At 40.4% G+C, this 10,471-nt stretch overlaps 1 protein-coding gene across 2 annotated transcripts in view; it reads left to right on the top strand.

Moving 5' to 3' along the window:
• Positions 1–5,019: 5,019 nt before the first annotated feature.
• The window catches only part of LOC116320351 (heterogeneous nuclear ribonucleoprotein L-like), a 67,256-nt gene continuing 61,804 nt past the window's right edge, over positions 5,020–10,471 (top strand). For both annotated transcript variants that reach the window (XM_031739942.2, XM_039622005.1), the window contains exon 1: positions 5,020–5,375. In XM_031739942.2, the coding sequence (XP_031595802.1) occupies positions 5,154–5,375 (222 nt within the window). In that variant the 5' untranslated portion in view covers positions 5,020–5,153. The remainder of the gene's footprint in view (positions 5,376–10,471) is intronic.

Raw genomic sequence — 10,471 nt, 5'->3', positions numbered from 1 at the left:
ATCAAACATCTATGAAGGGAATCTGTACAATCACAGTTTTTAACCCAGGACCATCTTGCTGTGAGGGAACAGTGCAAACCTCGGTCTACTTTTGAGAAATTGTCGTAAAAACCACAATATTCTAAAATTACTGATACTTAGTGCTTTTCTACTCTGACTGAGCACCCAAACCCAACTTTTCACTACAAACATTCACCTTTGTCGTCTGCCCTGAGCAGGCAGGCTTTAGCACAAATGTGTAGCAAGTTTATTCTCATGTATCTCATGTATAGTCTGTACTTGGACAAAAAATCAAATCATATCAACATATCAATTAAAGCTTAAACTAGCTGTGCCACAACCAACCAACATGTTAATGAGAATAATTAAAATTATGCATGTAACATTTTGTATTTATGTAAGCTAACTGATATAGTTACTGAACCCATTAATCTCTCCTCTTCCCATCTATTATTAATGTGTGTGTCTGTATGTGATCAAGTGAATCACACCCTTTTAAAAGTATTAAGTGAAAGGATCATATTAACAGTCTCGTCTTTCAGCTTTAGTCTTGTCCAGCAGGCTGAATTGCCTGAAAGCTGATCTGAATCACAGCATGAGTGTGAAAACAGGCTGCATGAAGGACCACACACTTATGATTAAGCGTGTCTACAAGGAGGAACAGGAAATTGCTCGGCTATATTGCGTTATTCTGGTTGTGACATTAGTTTCAGACCTCACAGGCAAGCAGCCAAGCACACTCACACACATGTAGTAAGAGAGGAATTACAAACCGCAACGCAGCAGGGCAGCAGGGTTGTGCATGGGCCTTTAACCAGCAACTTGTCAGATAAAACAACTTTTTCAAGGTTCATTCAGTCTCACACCTTTTAAACATTAGGATCACAATTAATGCACAACCTCTGTGGTGCAGAGTAGAGAACTTCATGAAATTAAACTAGTAGTTTCATTAGATTTTTAGTAGCTTGCCAGTAGTACACTTTGGTATTAGCAGAGTGATTCAAGTAGTTATTTATTTTGCCTTAATTGTTTAGTTAATTATGAAAACCATAAATAAGTTGCACATAATGTGACCACTGGTTCTTAAATGTAACTGAAACCCTTTCACAAGTCTGCCCCACTTTATACTTTCTGTCATAAACCAGTATGCTGTGAAGGCATGCACAGGCAATGCATCACTCAGACAGACAGACCATGGACAGAGGGTGGTTTATGGTTTTTGCTCACATAGCGAAAATCACCATGCATACAAAAAATACTGACCATAGCAGAAATACTGTTCTAGCAGACTTCATAGTCAAGATCAGCTAGCAACCCTGCAGACCAGCTCATCTCAGTCCCAATCCATTTTCTCAGTTTGCTCAACTGGTACTCTTCTGTGCATCCCATTGCCAAATCCCAAATGGGATGTGCTATTTAAGTTGTTGTCCATTGGACTACGTCAAACACTTTGTTCTCCAAAGTGCCTGCACAGTTGGCATGGAGCACCCGTAATTTTGTTGTACATGCACAATGACAATAAATGGCTATTCTCTTCTCTTCTCTTCTCTTCTCTTCTCTTCTCTTCTATTCTATCTATACATTGTAGGATGTTTGGGGTAATTGTCGTGTTGGTGTATGGAGCTTTGTCCAGTGACATTGGAGGAATGACAAATGATCCCATTTCAGATGTTATATTTCATGCAGGAAGCAAGATCCAAATGCAGGCTTCTCAAAGCATATGTGATTAAATAAAAAGAAAACAACTTTTTATTAGGTGGAAAGGAGAAGTCCATCAAAAATGCAAATGTCTAAAAAAAGAACACAAGTTTGAATCCTGTAAGGCTGAACAAACTAACAAATTCTGTTAACACACAGATAAGAAACATGAATGAATTGAAAGAGGATATCTCTGTGTGTGCATGTGTGTTGTGTGTGTGTTGTGTGTTGTGTGTGTGTGCTTATTTCCAGCAGTAGGCCAACAGGTTCTGCAGAATTTGACCTACAAATCCTCTACAAATTTACTTGTTACACTTTGTGCAGTTGGTAAAAGACTTCGTTTTTAGGCCTGTGCAGAACCAGCAGTGTCTGTGTTTACTGTGAAGGCAGGAGCAGTGGTCTGTAACTCTACTGCTATAGCAGCAGCAGATACTGAGCACGGGAGGTGTTTTCTCTGCACGATCCCAGAGGACACCATGGATATCCACAGCTCCTCTAAGAAAACCTTCATCTGTATGTTCTTTGAGGGTTTCAGGAGGGATCTACAGCAGTGAACAGCATGAAAGCATTGAAGGTGGAGACATCAATGCGATTGAAGAGCAGGTCAAGAGGCACACATGCGGTCTGCCTCCTACAGCTGTAGGTGCTGTCCCATCTACAGCCAAAAGTATTACCAACTCAAAAAAAGACAAAAACCAAAACGTAGAAAAAATGCCAGGATGAGAAGTTCCATGTATCATATCTCTTGGGCATCAGGAGTGAAATAAAGGTCAAGATAGAACGCCACATCATAAAGTCTTGATAGAGAACATCTCATAGACTCTCAGATCAACTATCTGGACATGAGATGTCGACTCACTGTTAGGATGGGCAGGATCCTCTGTGTCCTCTCCACTTTCATGGGAAGTGTCAGAGCCACTCACATCTCCACTGAGCATTTTGCATCCTCCATTTAAGCTTGTGTCTTATTCAGATGAGTCCTGCAGCTCCCTGACAGGTAAAGGCTGCATGACCGTCTCTAAACCCGCTGCTGGACTAAACTGTTGCTTCACTTTTTCTCCTTTTCTTTGCTGCAGGTCTTTCTTCTTCTCTGCTCACTAATGAAATGACCCCTCAGCCAAGCTGCATGCTAGAGTACAGCAAAGGCAGGAGGCCATGTTGCTGGTCGAGCGCCACTTCAAAACACATCAAACACATCCCTCCAAGATGACCTTTGTTCACCCCTGAATTGATCAGCGCTTTGAGGGTCTCGAAAAGTGCTATATAAATGCAATCCATTATTATGTTTACAGATTTACACAGTGTCACATGCACGCACACATGCACGTATGTTCCCACTGATTCAGACACGCATCAATACAAGTCTGCTGGTCGCACGACTCAATAATATAACTGGCAAAAATACAGGAATTTCCTGCATTGGCCTACAATGGGGAAATGGTTGAATCTAGTGGTTTACAGTAAAAATGTCAAATATCACTAGTTTTCTTCAAAATGAAATGCTGACATTACAGAATCTATGGTTTTATACTAGAATGGCAGAAAGATTCAAACATTTGGTTTCAATGTAGCAGTTTTGGCCATGAAGGTGTTGAGAGGGAGTATCTGCTACAAAAAATAATAATCCAATCATCGGTGGCTAATCTTTAACATGTCCAAGACTCTAATCACCACCAATGTGTCATCCCTATACTATTTATTATATGTAAAATAATTAGTTTGTTGTGTTTTTTAAAAAAAATAAATAAATTAAAAAATATAGTTGTTCAAATGTTTAAATGCCATTTAAAGGGTTAAAATCCTGAAAATGATTGAATGTTCAAGAGAGATTCAAGATTCCAAGTGTTTATTGTCAAGTGTACAAAGAAAAGCATTTCTCTGTACGATGAAATTCTTTCACTGCTGTCCACACACAGATGCCAGTTAATATGTACAAATAGATAAATACAAATAGCATGAATAAATAGTATTAAGCATTAAATAGATTTATGTGCAAAAGAGCTATGGATGTTGGTTCATTTTGACAAGGGCTCAGGTTTGTTAAATGTCTTATGAGAGTTTGTGCGTTTCCATTTTTGTCCACGAAAGTATCGAAAGGCTACAAAGCAGTTACTGTCATGCTAGTTTATCGGCACTCTTGAATAGAATGGAGCCTATAACAGCAAATGCTTTTTGTAAAAACTCATTTCTTCTTTTCTTTCCAAAACAGTGTGTAAGTGACTGCTGCAGAGAAAGACTAATGTTTCTTTCTACTTCTTTATCTGTCTTTATCAGTTACATCAGACACAAATTAAAGTGGGGGTTGAGACTACGCACTAAAATACCTGTGACTGTTGGTGACTGTACATTCCCATGCAACAACAGGAAATAAGCTGCTGACCACATCGATGCATCAAGCAATGCTGATGTAATGTTATGATTTGATAATATCTCTGTATAAGACCATCAGTTTCTACTATCTAGTTTTTCTGTTATGTTCAAGATATACTGACAGAAAACTTGCAGTTAAAAATAAAATAGCAGACTGAGTTTAGCATAAAAATTAGAATCTTTGTAATTAAGACAAATAGTTTGGAAAATGTGTTCAAAAGTGTTACTACTACTAATAATGGTAATTATTATTATTATTATTGTCATTACTATTGAAATGGAAAAGGAACAAAACCAGAACTATGTGCAGAAAGGATACCCAAGATAGGAACTGAGAAGATCCGCTTTTTGCTCTTGTTTAGAGGAACTAACCCTTACGTGTGAACTTCGACAGATTGAACTGGGAAAGTGCGTCTAACAAAAAGGCTATTCAGTTGGATTTGGGGGTTTCAGTTAGTACCTGTGCTAGAGACCAAGTCAGGATAGGTTACGCTGGTCTCGGAGGGCTACATAAGGGTTAGCGTTAACCCTTTACCTGTCTAAATTTAAATGTAATGTAAGGAAATTAAAAACATATTTATGCAACAGTGAGCTGTTTTCCCAAATCCCACCATGTTTCTGGATAATCCGGGCATGACAGAAGATGAAGATGACTTTTCCTTTCATGATGCTGCAAATTCACACTCACAGTGATGTTCTCTCTCTCCCCCTCTCTCTGCTTTTTCCAGCCCTCTGTGATTTTTAGTCTGCCTCTCCCTGCATTGTATGTTACCCACCATTCCTCTCCGCTCCCTCCATGCACTCCTCTGCATAGCCTGGAGAGAGAGCCTATCGGTTGACGACCCGATTCCGACCAATGACACGCCGTGTCTGTAAGGCGCAGGACCAGTTTCACCAATAACAGAAGGCACTGGGCGGGACGTACATATAGAAAATCACTGGCGCTGGAGAGAGACAGAAAGACAGACGGATCCGGAGAGGACCCGTGAGACGAGGCAGGTACCAAAGGATCATTCTCAGCATGGACGTATCAGCGTGACCAGCTGCAGACACTGTCGCTTCGTCCACCAGATCCACCACCGAGCATGTCTACTCCAGAAGAAGCCGGCCAGCGGGAGGAAGGGGAGTACGGAAGGGCGGCTAAACGGCTCAAAACAGAGGAGACGGAGGCGGATGAGAGAGAGGAGGGGGAAGAGGAGCTGGAGGAAGGAGAGGATTCGGACTCCGGATCGCTACCCGGTAACGGAGAGTCGGAGACAGATAATCGGGCCCGGTGGAGCGCGAGCCAATTCGGAGCAGGACTGAGGGTAAGGAGAGCGAAAATGTTACCTAACGGTACCCTGCGGCACAGCATCGCGCGGCACAGCATCGCACACCAAGCCGGGCGAGCACGCGCGCGTGCGCGCGCGCTGTCATGCAGTCTGTGCCAATAGACATCTACCTGTCACACATATGTCGGCGCCGACATCACCGACACAGTGTAGCCTGAGCTGTAAGTCCAGGCCGATTTTTCAATGTAACACCTCTGTTCATTCTACCAAAGCAATTATCCGATATAATGTGTGTGGTGATAAATGTGCAAAATGTCCCGTTTTATTTTTGATGTTGAATATTCGGTTCGTTCCACTCTATGGTGTCTGTTATTAGGGCTTGTGTATTTCCTTGCAACGCTGTGGTTTCCTCTCAGGTCACTGAATTAACAAACACAGCAGGGTTTTCAGTGCAACTCATCGACTTGGTAACATTTCCCACACGAAACTCAGAAGCCTTAATTTGGTTTTAACACAGATGTCCTGGTTTCTCTTTGGTTATTCACAATTACCCAGTGTCTCTGGTATTTGCTAATGTTGAGTCCATCTGATATTTACAGTGCCATGAAAAAGTATTTACCCCTTTGTTTCAAGTGATGCTGATAACTGGAAAGACTTTCATTTCACTCTGAAGAATTTTGGCCCATTTTTCTTTGCACAATTGTATGAATTCAGACAAATTTGATGTTTTTCAAGTATGAACGGCCACTTTAAGCACCTTACTAACCCTAACTGTTATTGTGATTTGGCACTATATAAATAAAACCGAATGGAATTGTTTATGGTCATGCTAAAGCATCTCAGTTGGATTTAAGTCTGGACTTTTCACTAGATCACTCCAAAGCCTTAATTTTTATTTTTAAGCCATTCAAAGGTGGAGTTTCTGATGTGTTTCAGATCATGCTGCATAACCAAAATGCTCTTGATCATCAGGCCACGAACTGATTGCTGGCGCTTCTCCTTCAGGATTTTCAGAGTAGAATTCATGATTCCAAGCAAAGCAGCCCCAGGCCATCACACTATTACCTCGATGTTTGATTGTTGGTACGATGTTCTTGTTATGACATGCTGTGGTAGTTTTATGCTAGCTGTAACGGGACTCAAACCTTCCAAAAGGTTCTGATTTTCTCTAATTAGTCCACCAAAAACTTTCCCCAAACTCTTTAGGAGCAAGATGGGTTTTTTTGAATATGTTTTTGTTTTTTATGGTCAGTATTGGTTTCCTCCCCCATGGATGCAGTTTTTGCCCAGTTTCTTTCTTATGGTGGAGTCCTGAACACTGACACTGACTGAGTTCTTCAGATGTTGTTCTTCTGTGACCTCCTGGGTGATTTGGTGAGGGGCTCTTGGGGTCAGACACTCCTGGGAAGGTTTTCTTGATAATGTCTCTCACTGTGGTTCTTTGAAGTTACAAAGCCTTAGAAATGGATTTGTAACATTTTCCTGACTAATAGACGTCATGATTCTTTTCTTATTTGTTCTTGAATTATTTTTAGATCATGACATGATGTGTTGCTTTTTGAGATTGTTTAGCCTACTTCACTTTGTCAAATTAGGCTTGTAGCTAATTAAATTTGAACTTAGCATTTCAAAATATATGGTTAATCAGTTCATTCAAAATGTAACATAGTGTTTCTTTTTCACATGAGGCCGGGTAGGTTTGGATGGCTTTTCCCCTTTAGTAAATAAAATCATTATTTAAAATTGCATTTAGCATTTACTCTGGTTACTTTAGTCTAATAATATATTTTTTTGATCTGAAACATGTGATGATAAATATGCAAGAAACAAGACATCAGGAACGGTACAAACCTTTGCAGTCACACATGGCCACGGTCACCGCGACGCGCAACATTTCCTTCAATTCAATTCAATTCAATTCAATTCAATTTTATTTACCCCCTGAGCCGCGGGGCGACCGTGGCTCAGGGGGTTGGGAAGCGTATCTGCAACCGGAAGGTCGCTGGTTCGATCCCTGGGCTCTCTGTCCTGGTCGCTGTGTCCTTGGGCAAGACACTTTACCCTACCGCCTACTGGTGTTGGCCAGAGGGGCTGATGGCGTGATATGGCAGTCTCGCCTCTGTCAGTCTGCCCCAGGGCAGCTGTGGCTACAACTGTAGCTCCCTCCACCAGTGAGTGAATGTGAGAGTGAATGAATAGTGGAATTGTAAAGCGCTTTGGGTGCCTTGAAAAGCGCTATATAAATCCAATCTATCATTATTATTATTATTATTATTATTTATATGCAGAGATGCAGAGAGGTCTATTAACACATAGTGAGTGAGAAAGGTGACTGGAAAGGAAAAACTCAATGCATCATGGGAATCCCCGGCAGCCTACGTCTATTGCAGCATAACTAAGGGAGGATTCAGGGTCACCTGGTCCAGCCCTAACTATATGCTTTAGCAAAAAGGAAAGTTTGAAGCCTAATCTTGAAAGTAGAGATAGTGTCTGTCTCCTGAATCCAAACTGGAAGCTGGTTCCACAGAAGAGGGGCCTGAAAACTGAAGGCTCTGCCTCCCATTCTACTTTTAAATACTCTAGGAACAACAAGTAGGCCTGCAGAGCGAGAGCGAAGTGCTCTAATAGGGTGATATGGTACTACAAGGTCATTAAGATAAGATGGGGCCTGATTATTTAAGACCTTGTATGTGAGGAGCAGGATTTTGAATTCAATTCTGGATTTAACAGGAAGCCAATGAAGGAAGCCAAAACAGGAGAAATCTGCTCTCTCTTTCTAGTCCCTGTCAGGACTCTTGCTGCAGCATTTTGGATCAGCTGAAGACTTTTCAGCGAGTTTTTAGGACATCCTGATAATAATGAATTACAGTAGTCCAGCCTGGAAGTAATAAATGCATGAACTAGTTTTTCAGCATCACTCTGAGACAGGATATTTCTAATTTTAGAGATGTTGCACAAATGGAAGAAAGCAGTCTTACATATTTGTTTAATATGTGCGCTGAAGGACATGTCCTGGTCAAAAAATGACTCAAGGTTCCTCACAGTGTTACTGGAGGCCAAGGTAATGCCATCCAGAGTAAGAATCTGCTTAGATACCATATTTCTAAGATTTTCAGGGCCGAGTACAATAACCTCAGTTTGATCTGAATTAAGAAGCAGAAAGTTAGCGTGCCATCCAGGTCTTTATGTCTTTAAGACATTCCTGCAGTTTAACTAATTGGTGTGTGTTACCTGGCTTCATGGATAGATAGAGCTGCGTGTCATCTGCATAGCAGTGAAAATTTATGCTATGTCTTCTAATGATGCTGCCTAAGGGAAGCATGTATAATGTAAATAGAATTGGTCCTAGCACTGAACCCTGTGGAACACCATAATTGACCTTAGTGGGTGAAGAGGACTCTCCATTTACATGTACAAACTGGAGTCTATTAGATAGATATGATACAAACCACTGCAGTGCAGTACCTGTAATACCTACAGCATGTTCTAATCACTCTAATAGGATATTATGGTCAACAGTATCGAACGCAGTACTCATGACCATGTGAACATCATTTATTAAATTCTACTGTCCCAGTCTCCACCTTTTGCCTGCAGATGACTGTTTTGAACTAATGCGTTTTAAGTAAAAACCAAATGAAACTGAATTGACTTCCAGTATTTGAGTTTGGTAGGTGTCTCGTACCTTAACTTGATCAAATCTGATTTGAAGACTGGCTCTCGCCAATTTACAAGTTTGCAGATTCTGTGTTTTACTTCCAAATGGCTGTGTCCCCTCATCTATCAACAATAATAAATACCTGCAGTATCACACACCGTGCAGGAAATTAAAAATTAATATGCACAAATACATATGTGCCACAACTACAGTACCTTTATTGAGCCTGGGTCGGTCAGGATCGGATCCTGAATCTGACAGGAAATGTTCTTCTGCAAGTTACACAGACTTCAGGTTTATACAGTGACTGTTAGGCCATACAGCTAAAAAAAGTGATTTAGCACAATATTTCAAGACAATTTCCAATAACTATATTTTTGACAACACAGTATTTAAAAAATATTGTATGCTTTGTCAACGCTTGCAGGCAGCAGCACTTACAAGTAAATGAACTGCTCCTTCCTTTCCATATGAAATACATACGTAGAGTGCTCGCTTACTCAGAATTATTTTTGGTATATTGCACATAACAGGCTGTACCCATATTAGTAGATCACTCATTATCTCGTCACTTCTGTATGTTTTCGATCTGCTACATTGCACTGTTCTTGGTAGATTGTACGTGTTGTTATCACCATTTACAAGTCGGTCCATTATTGTTGAATTTTGCAGTTACATCTGCATTTAGTGAGACTGATAATTTGGCCTGCTTACTAAGTCTGGCCTTTGATGTATCTGCTGATTGAGGAGCCAGCGTTGCAGCCGTATCGTCTGTGACATTGTGATAAGGCCAGATTATATTAGTTTCTCTCCTATTTGAAACATTATATTTGTAGGGAACCTGTTGCTAAGGAAGACTTGACTTTGTTATAGGCTTTGCAGTTGAAATATATTTAAAATTCAAGGAAATTTACTTTTTTTTTTTTAACATCAGTTCAGTCACTAGTCATGTCAGTGAGTAATAGTGTGAAATAACTATGATGTAATTATTGACCAAACTTTTTTTAAATAATTGAGTAACTCTAGTGTTTATCATTTCATGTAAATCTCACTGTTGCAACACTAGTTTTTAAAATGTTTAAAAACAAAACAAACAAACATTTTTCTGCATTAGCTGTGTGTAAGCTAAAGGACTCCCAGCAAGCTGACAAATGTTATTAAAGTGGGTCTGTGGTCTGCTGACTGTGTGGGCTGGGTAGCTGGGTTAGAAGAATGCAGCTCTCTGCTGAGATAAATAACCAACAGAGTAAATAGAGAAGTGAGAAGGGCTTTTTTTTTAATTGGGTAGAAGGATGTAATGTATATGACTGTTTCCTTTCTCGTTGTCTCACCATTACAGCGTGCAGGGGTATTAGAGCGGAACATTCACACACACGCATTCTGGGTTCTGAGTGAAGGTGGGATCACCTTGCATGTAATCAGCATTACATGCTTGTAGTCTAGTTTCCGAATACTTAGGTATGCATGCACGTAC

The sequence above is a fragment of the Oreochromis aureus genome, linkage group 13 (genome assembly GCF_013358895.1).
Source record: "Oreochromis aureus strain Israel breed Guangdong linkage group 13, ZZ_aureus, whole genome shotgun sequence".
Classification (NCBI taxonomy): Eukaryota; Metazoa; Chordata; class Actinopteri; order Cichliformes; family Cichlidae; genus Oreochromis; species Oreochromis aureus.
The sequence above is the reverse complement of the archived record's forward strand: the minus strand, read 5'-3'. Positions and strand labels throughout refer to the sequence as shown.